The following is a 25320-nucleotide window of genomic DNA, read 5'->3' on the forward strand; positions in this document are numbered from 1 at the left end:
ACGTGGTGAAGTGCACAAACGTTACGTAGTCCAGAGCAGATTGGATGAATTTATGGATGATGATGACAGATGGTAAATGTTAAGTGGTCGAGAGCTGCCCTGTGTGCCTCAACGGGCCTTTTGCAGTCTCCTCACTTTCTTAAGTTCCTTCCACCTCGCTTGCACATCATCAGTCACAGTCACTTCATTCTTTCCCATGTGTTTGTCTTCCTTCTCCTAACACAGTCACTTACGTAATTTCATAGCAGGACAAGCGTTGAATGAAGGAAGCCATGGCGCCTTGTCCCTCCGCTAAAGCTTAGAGAGAACACCGCCATAAAAAAAAAAAAGAGTAATAGTAATAAAAAAAATATGAGTAAAAAAAAAAAGGCGGAGGAGAGCGAGAGAGGCTTACTTCGATTATGTTGCATCATACGTAGCGTAGAGAGCTGTAATTTTGGATTCATAAAAAGACTACTTGCTCTAAACCGGACGCTCCAGCTTTTTTTTCTTTTGGGGGGGGAGGGCGGGCGAGATGGCAGGTGAAGGGGGAGGAGTAGGAGGAGTGGTCGGACGGAAGAGGAGGGAGTGATTGAAGAAGCGCTCTGGTGGGTGCGGTCCGGCGGGAACGGCGTGATGCGGACGTTTGCCTCACTGGGGTTGTTAAAAAGACTTATTTTCTTTTCTAACCATGAAATGAAGAAAATAGTGTGTGTGTGTGTGTGTGTGTGTGTGTGTGTGTGTGTGTGTGTGTGTGTGCACGTGGTCAGTGCTTGGGTATTCGGACATTCAACATCTCTTCCGTCCTACATGGAACGACTATAGAAAATTCATGTCATTTGCTGTATATAATTAAAATTTCTCCGGATAATTAACGTTTCTTATAATAAAGTATTTAGTGAAGAATATTTATTATTTTTTATGCAGAATGTAAAGCTTCGTCATCCGTATTAATAACAATGAAAACCAACAGATGGGTTGCACACACCTGGCGAGCAGATCACAGGCTCATTAACAGGGAGTGAGGATAGCCAGGGAATCAATTTCAGAGGTATTTTGCAGGCGATGAAGAAATACATTTAACGCATTAAAAGATCATTAGCATATTGGTTGGTAGGAATTTTAAGTATGAATTTAATAATGCAGGCTGACTGATAAAAAGAAAATGTTTTGGTAAGGTTATGCAACAACACGAAATATCACCCACATGAAAATAATAAATCAAAGTAAAATTCAAAGAAAAAGATTAAACTTGGAACAAAAAAGCAATAGTATTTATTTTACTTTTTTTTTTTTTTATAAATGAACAAAACAAATATGGAATGGAAAATAATACAAACTAAAAACAATAAAATCAGCTGATTTCTGGGTGGAAGCGCGACGCTGTGACGAGCTCCTCCCAGCAAGGTAAGTCAGACATTCTATGGCCTAAAACACTTTTCTGTGGTGTTTTTTTTTCTTTTCAATGTGCAACTCTATTAAAAATACGAGTAAGCTTGCACTTACCCAAATGTAGTGCACGCCAACGGCTGAACTAGAAAGATTCACACACACTCGTCTGGTTCGCGCAATGTTTTGGTCACCTCTTCCCTTATCACAGAAAAGTTTGATGCCAGCATACTGTATTATGTGATGGCCTGCAAAGCAGAAAAGTACTGCTTACTATAGCACAGGCAAAGTGAATGTGATTAAAGTTCACACGCATGACAAAGGGCAACCCGCGGCGGCCATGCTGCAGTCAGCTGATGCGCTGTGCCACGCAGAGGTGGTGTTCCTTGTTCCTCGATGACATGTTGCATTTCTATCTTTATTCATTTATTTTACGGAACTGATTCGCATATGACTTCTTAATTATTTTTTTTCTTTTCATCATATAATTATTTCATGCACGCGATTGTACCAATAACAATGCGAAAGGATTTTAATAAGGCAAGGAAATTATATTAATAAAAGGATAAATGACTGATAGATAAAAGACATTTGGGGTGCTATAGCTCCCATGGCCCCCATAGAAATTACGTCCCCAATTATTTTTGTGTATTTTCTCTTTCCTTTTGAAGAAATACACCTGTTTAGTTTTCAACTTAATCTGGCATTTCATTTATAGCCATTTCAGCTCAATAACAATAATAATAATAATAATAATAATAATAATAATAATAATAATAATAATAATAATAATAATAATAATAATAACAATAATAATAATAATAATAATAATAATAATAATAATAATAATAATAATAAAATAATAGTAATAATGGTAATAGTAATAATAATAATAATAATAATAATAATAATAATAATAATAATAATAATTACTATTATTATTATTATTATTATTATTATTATTATTATTATTATTATTATAGAATAACACCAATAATAATAATGATAATAATAATAATAGTAATAATAACAATAATAATAATAATAATAATAATAATAATAATAATAATAATGATAATAATAACAACAACAACAACAACAACAACAACAACAACACTTCAGGAATCCACTGTATTAAACTGAACTAAGCTTTCTTTACTAAATAAATATATACGTAGATTTAAAATAAATAATCAAGTCAATACATAAACAAATAAATAAATATAGGGATAACTAGGTAGTAATGGTGAAGCAGCAGCCTGCCGGCCACCCAGGGGAGGGCCTGCACGCAGAGAAGTCCCCGCACACTGAGGATGTGCGAGCAGTCTCGCCACGTGATTGACCGCCACCTTTTCATCAGCTAACCTAACTTAACTATTCTAACCTAACCTAACCTTAACCTTAACCTAACTATCCAGGAACCTAACTACCTTGTACCAAATTACTGGATAGGGTCTCTTATTTACTATAACACATTATTTCGGCTAGGTTAGGTAAGGTTAGGTTTAGGTCAGTCAGGTTAGGTTTGGTTAGTTAAATTAGATTTGGTTAGGTTAGGTTAGTTAGGTTAGGTTAGGTTAGGTTAAGTTATCTGATGAGAAGGTGGCGGCCATTCACGAGGCGAGACTGCTCGCACAAGCGTAAAATGTGCAGGGACTTTCCTGCGTGTAGGTCCTCCCCCACCCTGCCTCTGCGCTGGGAGCCGAATGTCCGTAACAAAATATTGGTAAAGCTCTTCGCAAGTTTCCGGCAATAAATTCTTCATAGTTGCTTATATTTGCACCATGAAGTGAGGGGAGGCTCATTCTGGCTCGTAGGGGGTGCATCGCCAAGCCAGTCATCACGCTTCAAGATAAATGCTTCCTCTTGCCTTTCTTTATGAATTTTTCTCCTTTTTTTTTTTTTTCTTTCTCTACCAATCAAGGCAATACACCTAAAAGAGGATGACGTGCGCTATGCTCATTTCTCAACATCTTGCACCGAGGAAACATGCACAAAATACTTATTTTCTTGTGAACCATTTAAATCAGTTAATCTGTAAGTACACGAGTATATTGCGTAACAGTGAAATGAGGAAACAGTCTGAAAGTAAGCCTCGAAATACGCCTAGGGGAAGGTGGGGTAAGACGGAATACTTAAAGTATTGAGTCTAGAAACCACATTTATTTAATATTGGGTGGGTTTTAGGGTTTGTGGTGATGCTTTGGAATGTTGTGTTCGAAATCCACACCCGGGTCACGGTTTTTGAAAGAAAAGAATGAGACACAAGATGTTACAAAATCAAAAGTTTTATTGGACCAAAAACAAAATGACGGGATAAGATGGACCCTAGGGGTCCATCTTACCCCTTGAACTGAACATGAAGTAGCAAATCCTTACTGGCACAAATCACACACATAAACCTCTTCCTCATCATCTATCCCTGCACATTGCTCATGAGCCCAACGTTTGCAAATAGCACAACAAACCCACCCTTCTCCTCTCACAGAATTACCAAATGTATCACTGCGGTACAAACATTCAGTTGACTCTCCATCTTCACTGTCACTACCACTGTCTTGAGACCAGGATGGTCCAGCTTTTTCTTGCTTTGCTTTTTTTTTTTCTGTTTTGTCGTCTTTTTGTTAGGTTGTTTGTTTGATGCAAACATTGCTAATTTCTTTTTCTTCTTGTCTTCTCTCTCTCTCTCTCTCTCTCTCTTGGCGCTTCTGTGCTATAGCAAGGTCTTTTTCCTTTTTCTTTTGAATTTCTGATTCTAACTCTGTTTTATATGGAGACGCTGTCAAAACAAGAGGTCGCCCTTGGGGCCTGGCTCTCTTCTTTCGTAAAGTTGTGGCCCTCTTTGGCAAGGGAATTACGTCCTGGGGTGAACTACTTGGCTTGAACAGTCTCCGAGCAACTTTTGGCACCAAAACACTAGAATAGCTGTAATAGCTGCCTCAGTCCATTCCCCTCTGCTACTAACTCGTATATATTTTCGAGGCATCTATGGAGAAAAAAAAAAAAAAGAGAATGTTTAGAGTCTGTGAAATATATAGCGTGAGGGTGAGATGGAACCCCATAGGTTCCATCTTACCCCAAAAGTAAATATTCAATGTAGAAGCATTTACTAAGGCATCCATGTTTTCTTTATAAATTTATGGCACATATATATCATGTATACACTCATGGGCATATCTGACATAAGTAGCAAATCCTTATAACAATTATTTCAATACAAAACATGCAGTGTCTTACCTTGCGCATATAACATCAGCACTATGTAAAAGGACAAACAAACTCATAAGCACAAGGGGAACTGAGCATGCCTACTGGCAGCAATGACGTCGTTGTTGGGTGACGTGAAGGACATCTAAGAGTCAAATTTTGCACCTCTTCCTTTCTGCTTGAGATTAGATGGGAGGTTCCATCTCACCCCATGGGTCCGGTCCGTCTTACCCCACCTTCCCGTACTTCAAGAAATCTTACAAACATTCACAGTGGGAAGGGCCAGTAACAGCAGCAACTTTTTTTTTTTTTTTTTTTCGTTTCAACAAATGACAATGCTGAGGAGTGAGGAAACTGTGAGTCAATTTTCAATAGGCACTTTGGAAATGAGACTGGACATTGGGTTGTATATAATAGGAGTGGTGCGGCTGCCAGAGGGGACGAGGCGCTTGAACAGATGTTGTGATGAAAGTGTGAGGATGTGACGAGACGTGGTGAGGAAATGAAGCAGCTATCGCGGTGAAAAGTTCTAAATTACCGATGCAGCGTGCGGAAGCAGGTTGTTTGGGCGGTGAAGAGCAGGGTGGTGGTGTACATGTGAAGCAAGGAAAATAACACGCGCTGAACACAAAATGTTCAGGCAGCGACATAATAATGTGTGTGTGTGTGTGTATGTGTGTGTGTGTGTGTTAATGCAACGGCCAAGTATTGGAGTACACATCATCCATTACACTTCCTGAGTGACCTCCGCAATTCGCAGGAAAGATCCAGACTACAGCCTGATTCATGTTCATAAACAAAAATATAAGAAAAGACTGATATGGCAGCAATAGGGTTGTTATCACTATATGAGAAATTGGATACCAATAACTCATTTTGAAACTGTCAAGCAAGCAGTTCACTCAACATCGAAACCGTCACACAAGTCGAAATTTTGCAATGAAAGTAGTCTTTCAGGTATTAAAGAATAAATAAATCAGTAAAAAATAGAAAGGTAAATAAAAATAAAAATTTCTTCGATAATTATAATGTCTAATATACTACTTAGAAATTCATACGTGTGTGTGTGTGTGTGTGTGTGATTGACAGCCAAGTTCAGTTCTGAAGAAATGCGGCAGGTGGACTGAAATCTGGCCTCAGATGGGCCGAAATAAATGTCATCAAAGGCTTCTAGGAAAATACAAATCTTGCCATCGTTCCAGGAAATTATATCGGAATTATTTTCTTATCACTGAAAAGTTATTTCGGAGCTCGAACTGTATGTTATGCAAATGAAAGGTTAGTGATGCAGGATCTTGATTGTTGACGTATGTTCATAAAGTTAAGGCTCACACTAAAACAACACTTTCATTCAGAATAGAGTCCATCTCCAAAATGGATCAACTGAAATTTTTGAAGGAGTGGTTATTAAGAGCGGGCAATGCTGCCACATACGTAACACTACAACATGGAAATCTTATCAGGATATTTGGAATTTTATATATATATATATATATATATATATATATATATATATATATATATATATATATATATATATATATATATATATATATATATATATATATATATATATATATATATATATATATATATATATATATATATATATATTAGCGTAGTGCACTCATTTTAGTGTTTGTTATTATGTACGGTAATGTTTTATCATAATGCAAGCGGATTAAAAACTTGGAACAAGGATGGTTGTCTCATAGGGCTACCAAGTGCCATTTACTACACACGTGACCCTCATGCAATGTGCCAGTGAGGATCTGTCCTTTTTCTCTTATAGGAAAAGAAATGAGGTGAATATGCCTTATCTCAGCCATCTCCCAATATGGATCTGAATATTTTGTCATATTCAGGAAAAAAAAAAAGATGACATGGTTCAACATAAAGGGGATGACTTTTTAATTTAGGATTTTATTAATTTTCTTACTTTTTATTATTATTATTATTTTTTTTTTTTACTTTGCAAGACATCCTGAATGGAAGTCAGTTTCAGCGAAGCTTTGTTCCTTGTGCTGTAAGACTTTGGAACATGCTTGACGAGGGCACATGCACTGCGAGTGATGTGCAAAAATTCAAGTCTGCTTCGAACAAAATCTTGAAGAGTCTAGTCAATTAAACTCTGGTTGCTTTTGCAGCTATACCTGTGATAAATTATGTAACTATACCTGTGATTTTATACCATCAAGTTTTATGTAGTTATACTACATTTACTCGTGTTGTCTGACATATATTAAAAAAGTCAGAATTGTTGATTTTTTTTGTTGAACTTTTTTGTGAGTTTTAATAATTCTCAGTTCGCTGAGGCGTTCTTTATAATTGTTTAACCTATTTTCTCCTCCTGCTCTGATTTCATCCTACTATTGTGCTAATTGCTTTTCCTTTCTTCTTTCTACGGTCAAGGTGGGTGGGGGTTGTCATCTGGCAACTTATAGCGCTTGCGCTCGTCCCACTCTGCCTTCTCCGTTATGTTTAATAATAATAAAAAAAATAAAATAAATAAATAAATAAAACCCTTGTCTAAATAATATTTGGTGTGAGTTTTCTACAAGTATAACTAGTAGGTGTTTTGTTCTGGAAGAAATTCTGTGCTAAATCTTCTAGCCTTGAAGAAGCTGCTCCCCTGATTGAGTGAGTGGCAGTGCTTGATTCATGGCTACAAGGGTCACAGAAGCACACCTTGCCCATGGTGGCTAAAGGATAAGGGGGGTAATTTACCAATCCTTATAAAAGGGCATATGAGATATGATCATTGTTAAGTCAACCGTAAAAAAGCTAATGGCTCTGGCCAGCCTTTTTGGATATTGCAAGTTTCCCATGGAAGAGTTCTTAGGACAATTTAGTCAGTTAACATAAATCAGGTAACTACAGTAATTACCAGTGTTGAGAAGGGAGTAAAGATCTTGAAAGGTAAAAGATTTATCTATATACCCATCTACTAAGCCATTAATTCCATAAGTGGTGCTCAGACAAACCACTCTCTATGTGGTCTTCTACAAATGGACAAGGGAAAACACAATAAGATACAATAAAATATATAAAAAAAGTCTTGAATGGCACTATACTATAGATATTTTTTTTCAGTTCTTTTCTTTCCTATCTTAAGCAATAAGTTCTTTCATAAAACATTAGTGAAAATGGGAACATATTCTCTGAATCTTCATGTCTGAGAGAATCATAAATATTAATCCTCAAATGTAAATATTTTAGGCTTTGATAAAGATAGGCAAAAGGACCCAGAACAGCAAAGACCTTTTTCAGTTTGGTAGCAATAGACACATCCTTATGGTCAAGGAGCTAGTAATGTAGTGTTTCGTTATAGATCACTTGAAGTTAATTTACAGAGATTGCAGGAAAATTTAGTGATAAATTGCCAACAGCATTGTATGAGAGTGGAGCACGGAATATGAGAGCAGAAAAGGAGAGTAAATGCAATAAAGATTAAGTGTTTGAGGAAAATGTGTTCAATAACATGTACGGGTAGAGCGAGAAATGAGAAAGTGCACGTAAGAACTCATGTTGGATGAAATCTAGTTGACTGAGCAAAACAGGAAGCATCATAATTGTTATGTAAAGAAAATGGAAGTATGTAATAAAGATAATTAGATCTGATTTGAAAGATACAAGACCAGAGAGAAGACTACAAAACGAATGGAAAGATTGTATGATGAGTTAAAATGCATAGGTAGGTATGTCAGCAAAACAAGGTTGTGTAATAGGGATAAATGGAGAGGAGTTGGGAATGGACAAAGTAAAATCTAGCTTCAGATGCTTCCAAAGAGAGATTCTGTCAAATTTGGCCCAATCAACTGAAAAGATGAACTGCAAAAACGAGGATGAGTCTACTATGGTACAGGAGCTCTGGTGTCTGGGCCCAATGGAGAGGCCCCCCAGGTGTGCTGAGCAACTGACCCTTGTACAGTGAACAGCTGAGATGAGTCTTCTCTCCTCTAAAGACCTGGAGGTTAAGGTGTGATAATGGATGGTTAAGTATGCACATACGTAGATGCCTTACCTTAGCTACCAGTCTTAAAGGAAAAATATTAGCTTGCTGTATGGATATGTATAAATTCCTTGTGCCAACTTGCATCTAAAATCTACATGAAAAGTCTAATCTTTCTACCTTGTTTCTTCAGTAGCATCTTGCATATAAGGAAAAAGGTAAGATGTTTTTTTTTCTTCAATAATACAGCACCAGCAAAGACATTTAACTTTTGGCATCTTTATTCATCTGAAAATACTGGAAGGCCTCAGCATGATGACACCTCAGAATGTCATCATGACAGTTTAATATGTATGAATATAACAGCTATACACATTTATTTTATCTATGGCATTCCACACCAATCCTTGACATACATAATTTTAATATTCTCAAGTGAAAATACAATATGCTTAGAAAAGAAATGTCTATAAATTATATGATGTGATTAGTACACTAGTTTCAATGAGGGCTGATTCATCCTAATACAGCCTATGTTGCTGAGATCAGTCTTTTGTTACCTGATAGTTATGCCTGATAAATTTGCCACTAGTATTGGTGATGTATAAAAATTATGTCATGATGCCTTTTAGAAATATATTACACTAGTATTTCACTGAAGAAAATATCAATGAAACTAGTATTGCATGAAAATCACTACTACTTCAGTCCTGAAAGTGACTAGCTACCAAGTTCATAATGTGGTTCTATATCAATAGTCAGGGTTCACATTAGGGGTATCACTACTTTTTTAAAAGTACAAATAAAATTGCAACACATCCATTTACACTTCATTAAAAAAAAAAAAAGATAGATTTCTTCGAGCATCCATGAAACCTTTCTACTTAGCATCATGCCATGCTGCTTCATGACAGCAGGAATTAAAATGTGTTTCATGTAATTTAAGTTCATTAGGAAAACTACTGCAATGTTTACCAGGTTATAGTATTTATTCCCCAGAGCTATTTTTGCAGAAACTGTCTCCTTTTATGGAAACAATGCCCTATAATCATATATATTAAACCCTCCATTGTAATAAACAAAAACTGGAAAGGAAACATACCACATATATCACAAAAGACTTTCAAGATAAATGAAAGAAAGTCTTACTATTACTGGTGTTATTCCAAACTTTACCCAACCCAATACTCACTAACTTTTTTTATGATATCAATCCCTCACAACTTACAATAGCTCTCAATAACATTGCTATCCCGATTCATTGCCCTCCAAACAAGTCCAAATAACACACAAACACATCCATACACCCTACCAATGTTCTTATCCTATAAGCCAGCATAAGTGAATATCAGGCAATTAGTCATAGGAACATTTTTTAATGTAAAAAAAAAAATAGAAAGAAAGGAAAAGAAGACACAAAGCCCAATGTCTTTCAAGCTCAGCACAAATTATCTACATAATTGGCCACCTGACCAGGTAACTGATTTGATAAGTACTAGTCACCTGTGAGCACCTTATGCAACAATGTGATGCACTTGACAAAAATGACAGGACAGACTCTCTCTCTCTCTCTCTCTCTCTCTCTCTCTCTCTCTCTCTCTCTCTCTCTCTCTCTCTCTCTCTCTCTCTCTCTCTCTCTCACAATTTTGGTATCTGGTGAAGCCCATGACAAAGAAGGCAGCTGATATATCATTTTACCAGATGAGTAACTTTAATTCCAGTATTATAATTTTTTTATTTTAAATAAAGCTGTTATCTTAATTTTTTTAATTTCAATGTCTACATTTTTTAACATTTCACACTGAATGGTGTTGCTTATTCCCAAATTTAACTTATATAGGGTCCTCACTGGTGATAGAGCATTAATAGCAAATAGCAAGACCAAACACTTTTAATAATTTAGATTCATAAATAATTTGATGTCCTATTTACATATGCAGTTTTATAAAACACCCATGTTATCCTTGATTAGGAGAATGTGTAGTTAATGGCACACAGTTGACACAGAATCTCTAAAGCACCTCAACAAGTCATCACCATTCCACCTTGCATTATCCACACTGATCCACAAAGGTTAAAAAGAACCTGCCACATAACAGCCCACATAAGTCAGTGCACAATACTGTAGGTGTGCTATGACTGGATGATGTGGGCCAGATGGTAAAAAAGGCAGCAAGTGAATAGCTGGCCCAACATCCAGCAGATCCAGGACACAGCTAGCTTCATAACCAAGATCCATCTCACAGCATAAGGACAAGCATGAGTAAGCAAGTCAAATGCCATTCTAAACCCACTGCAGGATGTTTTCTGGGTTCCTTTCTGTTTTCTGGGGTCCTCTCTGCTTCCTCAGACTGCAGATTAATGTGGGAAGGTGATGGTGGGTATAATGAATTTTCTACCACCTTGCTACCAAATCCACAATGCAAGTAAAGGCCTCATTTTATCTCGCTATTATTATCAGAAAATAACTGTTAAAACTGCAAATTAATTTAAACTCATCAAAATAAGTATTTCATTGCTAAATAAGATAGCTTGACACTCACACTTACTGACACCTTCAAACATACAAAATGACAATATAAAAATTGAGAAAGTTTACAGTTCTTAGTTATTATTTTCTCACACAATATGACACTTCTTCAATATCATGAACACATTCCACAGTTCAGTCTATACACTAAAACCACGTGTCAACTACACATTGATAATAAATAGTCAACAAAATTAAAATAACAAGTATGGATAACAACTAGCAGGATGACAACCTCATGAAAACCATTAAGTCACCTTAATTCTCAGTTGCAACATTCTCCATTTTCACACATTGGGTGAGAAATGCTTTATTTGTAACCACTGAGCTGCTGGGGCTGAGGTCCAAACAGGTTGGTGCTGTGCTTGTTGGCTGCCCTGGATGGTGCAAAACCTAACAGCTTCTGAATATTCTGAAATAAAACACATGAGGACTTATCAATGAAATCAAGACTTGCTACCATTACACAAAGTGGAAGCCAACTATGATCCAGACAAATTCAACTGTGGTCCTGAAAGCAGCAGTGGAAATCCCTTGGCACAGTTTTGACCTTAAATATTTTAAGAAGCAAGCAAAATCTGTACCAAGAACATCATTCATTTGATAAGATGACTAAATATTGATTAAATTTTTGGTAAATTTGTATTGAAAAGGTCTGTGTCTTACATATTTTATTATAGGCCAGAAGTCTTTTCGCCAATACCATAAAAAAGTCAAAAGTTTTTCCCTCATCAAATCTTCTGTTTAAATAATTAGATGCCTCAAATCTTAAGACATTTAACAGCAATCCTGCACAAATTCCTCTTTCATACTATTTTCATGGTTACTACTTATCTGAACTTATTCTATATATATAAATAGCTCCCCTTTATACAGCATCACTGTACTAAACTTGCTCTCATTCTAGTTCCATTCATCTTACTGACACATGAGTTGCTACCTTCACTGCTTCATCCCTTCTACTCATACACTCAGGAATATGATGCTAAATTCAGTTTATTTCCATGTCCCTCTGATTTAAACTCCTTCACAATTAAAATTAGCCATACTCCTTTTGCATCTTCTATCCCCCAACAAGTCATAATTCATGGACTAATTTGAGGACATCAGGACCATAGGGGCTCAAGTGCTGCCTTCTCAAATATGGAGTTATACATATCAAAAGAATAGGCAACTCTTCCTTTGTCTAGCTATGATGTTTGCAACACTGCTTTTCAGCTTCCATATGGTTGAAAGTCCTGTAGTAGCAAGTGGAGTCACAACTTGACTTGGGATCCAGGTGTTGTGTGTGGTGGTTGAGCCAAGGGATGAATTCATTCAGGACTAGCCAGGCTCAACTCCAGCAAGAGGGAGCCAGCCAGTGGGAGCATGCAACGCACAGTGAGAAACACATCACCCGGGGCCAATCAACCCACTGCTTACTAGACTTCTTCACACTTCCTCCCCAAGTCCTCCCCAAACTCATTCATACCCAATCACTAACCAGTGCCACCTGTTAATCCTTTGCCTAACCATCATTACTAACTCACTATTTTAATGACTTCCTTTAACATAGCATTCATTCATCCTTCAATCTGCTGCTTTCTTTTAAGTAACTAATGTACTGTAGTACCAATATTAGTATTTTCTCCTATTTTCAATACTCTGAGCCTATGATCATTTTCTTTCATGTAATTTGTTGTATTATTATTATTATTATTATTTTTTTATTATTATTATTATTAGTCTTTTTGTTGTTGTGATACCAGGAAGGTATTAAAAACTTCATTATTTACTTCAGGTAAAACAATTCATTAAGGTTTAAATCCCAACTCATGCAAAAAAGATATACACAAAATCAAAGGAGGTTACATTTTACATGCCAGTGCATATGCACCCAATGATTTTTTTTTTTTGTCAAAAAATTCTGAAGAGCAGGGCTTTCATCAGAAACTTAGTTGAAATCAATACCTTTCTCTGGAGTGGTGTTATTGTTGATAAACTTTAGATGCAGTTTTCTCAATTTAAAAACAAATGGCACTTGAGCCTGCATGGTCCTAATACCCTCATTTACTTCATTTAAAGCTTTAGCTGGTCTCCAACTTATACACAGAATAATAAATAATGAACAAATAATGATGATGAATCACGGAAAAATTTTTATATATTGGATATTTACAAAAGAGATTTTCAGACGGTAGTTGAATATACAATAGAAATTTAGACTCAGTAGTATCTTAAATATTATGTATCAGCTGTACACCAACTCTAAAACAAAGGTTACTAATGAAAAACAGTTCATCATGAGGACAAACTAAGGCCAGGACTCTCCTCCCTCTCTCTCACCTGTCTGATGCTCATGGTGCACAAGATGTAGAGGAAGATAAAGGAGCAGTCTGTGTAGTCGTCGCCCATCAAGTTACGGTGGCTGAGGCCCTGCAGCCATGAGATGGGGATGAAGGGCAGCTTAGCCACAACTCGGCCATCAAAGCTGTCAGGTAATAGAAAATAGCATTTCATAAATGATTTACTATATATTTACTGCATATATTGATAGACTTTAATTCAGAAACATGATTCTGCTTATCATCCATACAACTTCAATAAATTCCCCCTAAAATGCAGTGATTCTGACCAACCATGCAGTTTCTGAAATTAATGAGCACTGGTACAGCAAGCTGCAATAAGCAAACATCAGTCATACTATATACTCATTCATTTTTAGCACATACGAGATCTGTTCAAAAGTATCCAACCTGAAATTTCCCTGCAGAAACAAATTAAGTATGGGAGGTGCAGAGTTCCTTTATGTACATGCATAAATTTTTTTTCCTGTCCACACTGTCAGTTCCTGGCAGTCCACTTACAACACAAGGAACATACAGGTACATGATCTTTTATCTGGAACTCTTGGTGCCTGACACTTTCCAAATCCCAGAATTTTCCAAATTTTTGGAACATACCTTCCTCTGTACACAGTATTTACAGCAGCTTTACTTATTTTCCCCTTAACAGTTTGTGTAAGTATATGTGGTACTATTCATCATTTGTACTTACTTCATCATTAGCCCTCTGTATTGTAATTTAGAAGTTACCACAAGTCTCATGCGTAATTTAATCCTTATGAATATTGTCCTGCACACGAAAATGTGTGTTGTTATTCTCTAACAAACATTGAGGAGGCATAGCCTTGTCAACAGCATCTCTACCAGCACTTATTCCTATGTACCACAAATAAAAGAATATTAAACAGAATATAACAACATTAACACACATTTACTAAATAACTTAAACATGACAGTAAATAAGAACTCCTAGTGGTTAATCACATGTAGATATCAGCCAAACACTGCCCCTCACATGTACATGACCAGCCATACGCTCTCTTTTCTGCCTCAGGAAAGGCTTGCTGCAACCTAGCATGGATCCACACCTCTCACCAGCCATACCATTTGCACCTAACATGAATATACAAACAAATATACTTCACAAAGTGAATACACCTGACAGTGGCTGGACTGAGAGTGACCGAGTGGCAGTAGCTGCGAGACTGGCCACGGTGTGGTGCTATGTGGTGGTGTGGACAGCACCGTGCCACACAAACAAAGTGGCAAATAAACATGTGAAGCAAAAAAATAGGTGTGGCAGCTGTGGTGATGCAAGTGTTCAAAAACAATGAGGAAAATATAAAGACCAATAAAGTTTATGGTATAAAAACACATTTTTATTGCCAGGAATGACTTTGGATTTCATATATTGATTTTTAGAAATCCTGATAAAAGATAATGTACCTATTTAAGCAAACTGCTCATCAGACTTTCATATTCCATGAAATGACAAAACTTGAACTGCTTTGGGCAACAATGCCACCGGCATCATACAAATTAAAGGCAGCTGCATATTAATGGAGACCAATTCACATTCCGGTAGGCCCTTCAGGCCGGGCCCACATTGAAACACAGGTGACACAGGCAATGCAGCAGAGAGCAGAGTGAAAAATTGTATCTCACTGTTTTAAACATAAGCAGGCACGTTGGCATGCAGGGAAGCACTGTGCAGGTGCAGACCTGTCTTGGCCTGCGCCACACAGTCAGTGGGATGCAGTTTCCTTCATGTGCGGCATAGTCCTTCAGAGGTTATGTCATTTTGCATCATAATGTGCACATCTTCAAAATGATCTCGGCTTAATCTGAAGTAATTCCTGTATCTTGCATCAGACAGCTCAGAAGTTAGAGCAAATTCTCCATGTGTATTCCTCTTTTCCATGTATCCACTCCTCTACACTGTCCTCTTTCCTTTACAAATGTCATATAATAACATTATTTTCTTGAACTCATTATCTAAGTCAGACTAAACTAAGATTTCCTACATAATACTTTGCAACAGCCATGATCACTGTACTGCACATAATAACAGACTGCTTCTCAATGTGTACACCACACCTATGCTGCCCTGTGTTTTCCTGCCCTGCTCTGAGCTGCCCTGTCTCATTGTGCTGAAAAAATACTGAAATATGAGGACACTAACCAAGTGTGAGCTTCAGTCATGCAGGACTAACCAGGAATATGTGGACAGTACTGAGATAAGTACTATTTCACTATATGTATTCCATTTTGAGTGAATATTTGGTCTTGCAGAGAGGGTCTGTATAATTTGTGCTGAAGCTGCTGACAGTGGATGAGAGGCAACTCCATTTGGAAGTGCTGCTTGGCACGTTGAACTCTATAAATTGTGATCCCAAATCCCTGAACACTCTTATCACTGGTGATGGGTCTTCAGTTTACCAGTAAAACTCAGAAACCAAGATTCAGGTGTCACAGAGGATGCGTTCAACATTCCTAATGCCAAAAAAAATATCATGTTAAGTACACAGCAAGAGCAAAATGGCAGCTGCATCATAACTATGCACCAACTCCTTTCACATATCAAGTTTGATTTTTTTTTTTTTTTTTTCAAATGCTACAGTTCAGTGATTCATCAGGCTCTCTATTCTACTGATATGCTGCTGAGAGGGCCACAATTTGAGTCACAAGAAGATATTATACAGAATGCAATGGCCAAGCCATTCCCAAAATACATTCCAGATTTCCAGAAATGCTTCCAACAAAGGCAGAACCACTGGAAGAGCCATGTGCCATTCCAAGAAGACTTGAAAAAGATAAAAGTTTCAGACTGCTGGTAGAGCAATTAAATTTCTCATGACAAAAAATTGGATATTCTTTTGAACCAAAGTTGGCCTGATCTTTTAAACGTGGTGTTAGTTTTACTAATACCAATGCAGCTGATTCTTAGTACATCTCATTTTTTTCAAACTGTGGTGTTAGTGTCAACTCATTGGAGACACCACAGGTTCCTTAAATAAACATTGGTGTGTCCTACCCCTCCCCAACAAGAAATACCAATGATGTTCACGATTCATATGCAATTGTAAGTTATGTAAAAAATATGATAATATATCTATACTTCTGTACTAAAGGAAAATAGTATTCATCATTGTAAGAAAGAGATTAAGGTGTTTATAATCCGCACGTTCGGGCACCTTTACCCATGTGAGTTATAGCTTGTTTACACTGTGCCGATCACCTACTAGATTGAAAGAGCTGTCAATTTCCATCACCTCTCCAAGATTTACAGCATCTTTAAATAGTAATGCAACACTTATGCATTTTGATTGCATAAAACATTAAGTTTTAGTTATTCTTGGTAAGAAACATGTTATATGCTCCAACTGAGTTTTATCAAGCTCTGGCTAGAAAACAGCATTACCTGGAGAAAATTGTATTTATCTAATACCTAATTAATCTAATTACCTGGAAAAATTGTACTTATTTAATTGTATATAGCACATCATACTGAGCATGTAAAATTTTGAACTGGATCAGCAAATAAAAACATGACAGGCTATATATGATAAAGGCATAGGAGATTATAGGCTACACAGTGGCTGGTGAGTTGGTTACTATTAGCTGGTACAAATGTACATCTCACCAATTTCATTATGAAGCCACTATGACAACATTCTAGAGGCCTTCCCACCATTATTGCTGATTGCTTTAGTTCTATTCTTTCACAGACATATTTGAATTTTTTTTTGGGGGGGTTAAAGAGGAGGTGGCATTCCTCCCGTCCCCCCCCCACTCCATTATGTTTTATGTCTACTCAAGTGTATCTGTGAAAGAATGAAACCAAAACAACCAATAATAATGGCTGGAAAGGACTCTGGAATATTACCACCACTGTTTCCAGATTGTCTTTGATACTCTTGTTAATTGATCTCACAAGACTCCATGGCATGGGCTTAACGTAATTCCAAACTAACTATAGTAGTTAACAGGCAGCAGCTAGGAAACATTTCTAGCATAGTTATGAAAACTCTTGAAAACAATTATTCCATTGCATACATTTGCAGCAAATATAGAATTCCTTGATATTGTGGATCAAATTGAGGTGGTGAGGCTTACTAGTGTTGTTTCCAGAGACCGGCAAAATCTGATCACATGCTTCTCTGAGGAGCAGTTTTCACCTGCTTGTACACTCCAACCATGGTTGAAAAAAATCATTTTTCAAAAAAAAAAAAAAAAAAAAAAAAAAAAAAATATATATATATATATATATATATATATATATATATATATATATATATATATATATATATATATATATATATATATATATATATATATATATATATAAAGATAAATAAAAATTAAAATAAATAAATAAATAAATAGGACTTTTATTTAAATATTTTTTTTATTTAAATCATTTTTAGCATTAATTCTTGTTTGTCTGCACTGATTATTTGTTTCAGTCTCATGAGACCATTTTATTGCATTAAACTTGTTAAATATTAAATGAAGTCCTAGTTTAATATACATTACCCAGCATGAGTTTTTCACATAAGAATCACAAGTAGGACAAATTGTTTAACCAGATCTGTGACATTAAAAAAAATTAAGCTCATTAAACTTCTTAATTACATTTATTGTTATTATCAACTAAAAAGACCTTACTTTCTTTTTCTTATGCATTTGAATATTTTTCTCATAAGAGATGGCAATGATTCACTAGTGCCTGACTTGCTGCAGGACCAGTACAGGATCAGTACACCATGTACAGGACAAATACACTTGATACTTTCCCTCTGTAACTGGTTCACATGTTCTTCCTTCTTCCTTGTGTGTGTGTATATATATATATATATATATATATATATATATATATATATATATATATATATATATATATATATATATATATATATATATATATATATATATATATATATATAGTTTAGATAATTATTTTTTTTACTCTCAATATAACAGTTAATATAATATAAATTAAAAAAATTTTAATACATTATGTTTAATTTTTATTTAAATCATAATTTTTTACTCTCACTATAACACTTAAAAATTTTTAATGCAGTATATTTGATTTTTATTTAAAACATTTTTTAGACTCAGTATAACACTTAAATAATTTCTAATGCAGTACATTTAATTTTTATTTAAATCATGATTTTTACTCTCAATATATCATTTAAATAATTTTTAATACAGTATATTTAATTTTGATCTATATCATGATTTTTTACTCTGTTTTAGATATATTTAAATCACTTGATTTAAATAATTTTATTTAAATCAAACCAACCCTGACTCCAGCTACTAGAGATTAGAAAATGTACAGCCCAAATATAAATAGAAATATTTTAAATAAATAAACAGAAAATAAATAAATACATATATAAGTTTTATATATATACAGTGGAAACTTGGTTATCAGACGTCTCCCTTTCTGACCAACTTGAATAAAAATTTAATTCACAATTGCTTTGGTTGCTGTACCATAATTCGGCTTTAGAACAAAGTTTCTTGATTTCAAATACTACAAGACATAGCAGAAGCTGCCATTTATTATTAATTTATAGTTTCTATAAGTATTTCCTTTGTTTTTATATATTTGGAGGAAAGACACAGAGGGTAAGACAGTAATTCAATCTTTGATGTAAGCTAAATGTGATCACATTGAAGAACCTCAATGTAAACAAACAAGGTTCAGCACTCAGGGGTAATCCCAAGCTTCCTGTGGCTCTCTCTATGACCCACAACACTGCATTTCCCCAGTAGCTTTTCCAGCAGCAAGATGTCTATATGTTATGATCACCTTCATTTTGGTGGTGAGTGGGTTGTTCCTCTCTGTGTCACTCTGTACGGCTTCCCTCACTTGATTGGTGACAAAGAGAATGAGTTCTGTGTCACTAAGTTCATTCAATACATCCTTTCTGGATAAAAAAGTTCTAAGCTAGAGATGTTGTAGAGCAGCCATCTTAGCAGTGGGAGCATCTAAGAAATGGTGGACAGGTGTCTGAGAACAGATTAACTTGTTTTAGATTGATTCCTATGGGGAAAATAGTTTCGGTTTTCAAAAATTTTGGATTTCGAATGACATTCCAGAATGAATTAAGTTTGAAAACCGAGATTCCACTATGTGTATATATATATATATATATATATATATATATATATATATATATATATATATATATATATATATATATATATATATATATATATATATATATATATATATATATATATATATATATATGCACTGTTCAATGCAGACTGTTTAGGCAGGAAAACAGTAAAGCTGATTGCTTTGGTGGGCACATGAGACTCGCCCAGAGCTGCCAACCTATGCAAAGAGTGCTGTTGTTAGGTTATTCTAACACCACGTACTGTCTCCTTCCCTTTTTGTAAAAAATGCATTTGCAAAGTTAGTAAGAGGAGATACAACGTGAGGTTCAGCATTGGGATTTACTAATACCAGTGTTTAAAAATGTGTGCCCTTGTATAGAATCACACATGCTTCCCTAGAATTACTATCCTGATCAGATCTATTCTTTCCATCCAAAACTCTCAAACTGGAACAGAGATATTATTCAACAACTTTTCCATCCATTGTCATATATAAAAAACAAATTATCAGATTAATGCTGTAAGTTTTACACACAAGGAATATCAATGAATCATTAATATACCAAGGATTTTAAACACAATACTTGAGTACAAAGAGCAAATTAAAATATATTAAACTACTACTGTGGAAAACAAATAAATATGGCACATCCTACTGGATTACAAAGCAATTAACATGGAAAGTATACAATACAAAGAAGTCAATAAAGTGAAATTTGAGATCAATGAAAGAAAATATGCATTTGAGAAATAAAAAGTAAAGAAAATGTACATTACCAAGCAAAACATATACATGTAATTAATTATGCAGTTAAGGATTAAAAAAAGAAACTACTAAAACGGTGTGTACAGTTCTTTGAAAAAAAAAGTGAAGTAATCATCAATAAGAGTAATAATGCTGAATGCTGATAAAAGTGCATGGTTACATTTATGGCTCTACAGCCTCCTTAAACTTTATATCAACCTTATATACAAATACATTTAAGGTTACACAAAGTAGATATTTAAGTGAATTCTATTTAACATTTAAGTACAATACACGGCTTGCATTAGGGTTTTACAGAAGTCTATGTGCTGTAGTTTTCAAATTTTAATGTACTAAGAACTATTTACTACTGTAATTCAAAAATACAAAAAATCTATGAGAAGTGTGCTATATAAAGGGAAAATACATTTATACAAAATGACACCAAGTACACAGCAGGATACTTACATGGAGTTGAACATGGAAAGCAGTGCAGTGAAGGCAAAACCAATGGCAAACATGCTTTTCATTTTGACAAGTGACAAATCTCTGTTACTATTCTTGAGTCGCTCCTCCTCTCGCTCTATTTTTCGTTTCTGCTGCCGATCTATACTGTCCCCATGTGCTTCCTTCTTCTTCTCCACTGTAACAAAAAAAACAAGTACCTAGTTCAAGAATTCACAACTCACACCACAAGTGTATGAACATCAAGCCGACAGCAACAAGGGGCACTTACATCGCTTGCATTGTCGCTCCACCTCCGCCTTAAGCTTCTGGTACTTTTCTGTGCGGTACACAAGAAGCCAGGTGAGTCCTGAGGGATGAAAAGTAGTGTAAGTTTCAGTTCCACGAAGGTGAAGTGCATAAAAGAATGTATTCTTTGCATCATGCACATTTTCAATATTCCAAGAGGCAAGCAATAAAAAAAATGTTCATCATGGCACAAATTCAAATACATCTGCAATAAAACATACTCAGTAAAACTGAAACAGTAAAAATGAAATCTGATCAACACAAAATTATACAGGTAGTCATCGACATGCAACCTATGCAACTTATGACTGACCAAATTTACGACCACTTCCCTACAACAGTTTCAGGCCAGCTCCTGGCATTGCCAGTAGGTTGGAGGCTAAGAGCTGGAGACACTCACATGCCTGCACTAAATTCTTAGCACAACACACTTCTTCCTGTGTTTGTTTATCTTTTACTTTGGAAATTTTTCTACAATATCACCCCCAAAATGTCTACTGAAAGGAAAATGCCATTTTCTACTTCTCAACTCTCTCTCTCTCTCTCTCTCTCTCTCTCTCTCTCTCTCTCTCTCTCTCTCTCTCTCTCTCTCTCTCTCTCTCTCTCTCTCTATGTGAAAGTAAGAAAAATCCTAATATCACTAAATAGAGTAAGACTGATTGTAAATGAAAGTGGAATTATACAAGAGTGAGAAAGGATGAAGTAAAAATGACACAGAACGAATGAGGGGGGAAAGAGAGCAAGGTATTAATTCCTTGTCCCTTGTCTCTGACAGATATGGGGGAGGGAAAGTGATTACAACATAGGTCGACTTATAACCAGATCTACCGAGGACTGGTCTGTCTGAACCAATCACAGTTGTAAGTCGATGACTACCTACATGTTGATAATACATACAATGCATGATATGTATATACTGAAATAAAAATGCTATATAAATCTAAAGCCTTTCGTTACCTATTACACTACCAATCTTCATACAAGGCAGTCAACATGACTTTCAAGGGGCCCATGGCAACATCACACTATTGGACTAAGGGCACTTTGTTTCTATTCTTTACCATCAAACATTATCCAGACAATAACAAAGGAGCTTCAGAAACACTCGAGAAGCACAGAGTTATTCTTTAGCAAAGCAAATTATATGCAAAGACCATGAGCAAGAACTCAAACTGAAAGCAAGTTGGTGGCATGGAGTCAGAAACACTCTCCCTGTACCACACCTTGACTACAGAATAAGTGTTGTAAGTTGTAGGGTTTAAGAGCCTGCAGTGTTATATGACATTAGCCTTAAATTAATTACTCCAGAGGGTCAGTTAAGGCTAGTCATGATTGGCTAAAATTTTAATTAGAATAGGTTTGGTTACCAAAGGTTTGTCATGTCTTAGGGGCATGAATCTTTTCTAAGAAAAGTATTAAGCACTATCAGAAAAGATGCTAATATACCTGAAAAAATCCCACCATCATCTGCAGAACAATTACTGGAAATTAATATTTTAGGGAACCTCCCTAAAGTATTAATATAGTAGGTCATATTAGTCATGCCTGCATCTTCCACCTAAAATCCCGCTTTCCTTCAGATCCCCAGGGTTGCTGTGCATTGAGAAAAAGATCTACTAGAAAAGTCAGAGATGCAGTTCTTCAGATTTACCGTGGTTTTCATTAATTTACTTTCATTTTCGCAATACAGATATGAAGGGCATGTGGGGGGTCCATTTTTCTTTATTTTGGCCTTAATAAACACCTTCAAGTGGTCACAACAGCAGGAGGTCGTGACGAAGCATCAAATATTTCAATACGGCCCTCGGTGAGCCTCGTGTTACAGCACTACTGGTGACCTAAAATAATGAAACCTGCAAAGCGGCGAGCCTTGACCAGTCGCCGCCGCCACACCACCAACATTTACACCCCTTTACTCCTCTCCTCATGGAATGTATAAGCTTATTACAGTTCCATCAAAGCCTTACCTTCACCAAAAAGCGCCGTGCAGATGGATATGAAAACAATAAACAAAGTATCAGCCCACATCGTGCTGGCTGCCACAGGTCCCTACTGTCACCTTTCCTGGCTTGGTCTTGGTCTGAGTCTCTCTCAGCTACGGCTCGTCTTGATCTTCAAAAAGAAAAGTCTTTCTTCCTTGATCTTGATGGTAGAACTGATGATTTCTTCCAGCAGGAGTATGATCACGTGAAGAAGAAAAAAAAACAAAAAAAAGGCAAGCTGGCAAGCATTCAAGCAGGAAAGAAAGAAAACAAAAAATACAATATCCCAAGATATGACTCCCTATTCTTTACATCTGAGACCGCATCCTCTCCACAGATATTCTTTCAGTGCCTCTCATCATAATCATACTCTCAAAGAACAACATTCTTTTCTAATATACGACTCTATTCTTTACAACTGACGTACCACATTACTTCCAGTTACTCTTTCAGTGGCAGAATCCCTTAAACTGTATCTTTGCGTAATTATACGTACACACAATGATTAACAATATTGATTATTCTCTCTTTCCTCCTTCCATCATTTTATTGATATTGTTTCTGCTTGGGGAGGACAAGGATGGACACATGACTTCAAACAATACTTTGTAATGTGTTTGATAAAAAGTTTAAGCTATTTGCTAATGATTTGAAATTACATGCACAAATGTCATTGCTCAATAAGAAACAATGTTGTTGAAGGACTAGCAAAAAATCACGTCATTAGCTAGGGAGGGCCTGAGGTTCAATGCTGATAAATACTCAATACTGAGGTTGCAAAGTCTTCCTTAACTGGAGTACTCTTGGCCCATACTCCAGTCCCTGTTTACACCAAAATAAAGACAACTTTATAAATGCATATTTTGACTTACGCGCTGAAAGAGTCTATTCTACTCTTATGTTACATTCCTTGTGTTACACCAAAGAGCGCATCTTTGTCACCCTTGGATTACACCAAGACCTTCAAATATCGTCATAAGAACCGGTGTAGTGTTCGTGGCTTATCCCTGTACACAGCTCACTACACACGCACGCGCCCGAAAATTTACGAGAGTTTACCATAAAATGTGCAAAAATAGATAAATAAATAAATAAATAAATAAATAAATAAATAATTTCTTTAATCACACACACACACACACACACACACACACACACACACACACACACACACACACGGCAGTTTCAGAGAATTCAATGGTTGTTCTCCCTTGGCGAAACAAATAAGTCCCTAAATATGGTTTCAATGGTGCATTAGAACCTAGCAAGACACAATAATTACCTGAAATCCCAATAAAAGATACGGTAGCAATATATGATTTGTAAAATTTGATTCTTTTTCTTAACATTACATAATGACAGGCCTTACGTCATCTACCAAATACATGTACAAACACCTTGCAATGATAAGTACCTCGGATGTCACTTTTGTTATTATCCCGTCACTTATTAGTATTACAAATATTATACAAGCTTCTTCTGATCTTTGTTATTATTATGTAGTGTTGAAGACCGTGGCGTGAGAGCCAATCACTGCCCGAGTATCGTACGTCCTTTCCCTGCCCATCAGCCTGTTGGTCCTCACTACGAGTACAGTTGTTGTGTTTTCGGGTTGGCTGACGCTCGTATAATTTATAGTATTTTTTTTTCTTTTTTTTTTTCGCCTGTCATAAGTTTAAGCTGCAGTGAAAGTATGGGACAGGTATTGGTGCATACTTGTGTATTGCAAGTGAGTGCGGAAGAGTGGAAGAAGAGTATTTGTGAAGTGAAGGCATATAGTGATATGAGGTGAATGGGTTTCAGGTTGTGGTGTGAACCGCCGACCTATAGAAGCCTCACCAACTCAAGCCATTATTTCATGTTTGGACAGCAGCAGTGGCCTTCAGGACTACAGTACACAAAATACATCTCTGCTAGTTTTGTCCCAGGTAAAAAAAATAGATAAATAAATAGATAAATAAAATCGATATTTTAATGGTGTAAGTTTGGGAAGGTTTGCTGAAATAATATTGGAATATACTTCATTCCTCCTCCCCTTACCGATGGTCCCGAGTGCTCACCATCACAGCGCCAAGGAAGGTAAGGCCATCGGAGAGAGAGAGAGAGAGAGAGAGAGAGAGAGAGAGAGAGAGAGAGAGAGAGAGAACGGGGAGGGAAGGGAGAGGAGGGCAGGGAAGGGGGAGGGAAGTAGGGAAAATGATAGGGGGGGAGGGAAAGGAGAGGAGGGCAGGGAATGAGAGAGAGAGAGAGAGAGAGAGAGAGAGAGAGAGAGAGAGAGAGAGAGAATCTTATTATTAGTAACAACATTTGTGCGTGCT

General features: G+C 36.1%; 1 protein-coding gene and 1 long non-coding RNA gene across 3 annotated transcripts; both read right to left on the reverse strand.

The window, feature by feature from the left end:
- Positions 1-3640: 3640 nt before the first annotated feature.
- Positions 3641-6020, reverse strand: LOC135095761 (uncharacterized). The gene is made up of 2 exons (XR_010264562.1): positions 4606-6020; positions 3641-4354 (listed from the first exon to the last, which is right to left on the reverse strand). It is a non-coding gene; the product is annotated as an uncharacterized LOC135095761 (long non-coding RNA).
- A 2770-nt stretch (positions 6021-8790) lies between these two features.
- On the reverse strand, positions 8791-23143 carry LOC135101060 (calcium load-activated calcium channel-like). Of its 2 annotated transcripts, XR_010269003.1 has the most exons (6): positions 22988-23143; positions 21004-21081; positions 20736-20910; positions 13383-13527; positions 11315-11469; positions 10737-10878 (listed from the first exon to the last, which is right to left on the reverse strand). XR_010269003.1 is itself a non-coding variant. In XM_064004634.1 (5 exons), the coding sequence occupies exons 1-5, from the start codon at positions 23046-23048 to the stop codon at positions 11368-11370; spliced, it is 561 nt and encodes a 186-aa protein (XP_063860704.1). In that variant the 5' UTR covers positions 23049-23143; the 3' UTR covers positions 8791-11367. The 2 variants fall into 2 exon arrangements, 1 of the variants encoding a protein (XP_063860704.1); XM_064004634.1 differs by having other exon boundaries at positions 8791-11469.
- Positions 23144-25320: the final 2177 nt, after the last annotated feature.

The sequence above is a fragment of the Scylla paramamosain genome, chromosome 1, assembly GCF_035594125.1.
Source record: "Scylla paramamosain isolate STU-SP2022 chromosome 1, ASM3559412v1, whole genome shotgun sequence".
In the NCBI taxonomy this organism is placed as follows: Eukaryota; Metazoa; Arthropoda; class Malacostraca; order Decapoda; family Portunidae; genus Scylla; species Scylla paramamosain.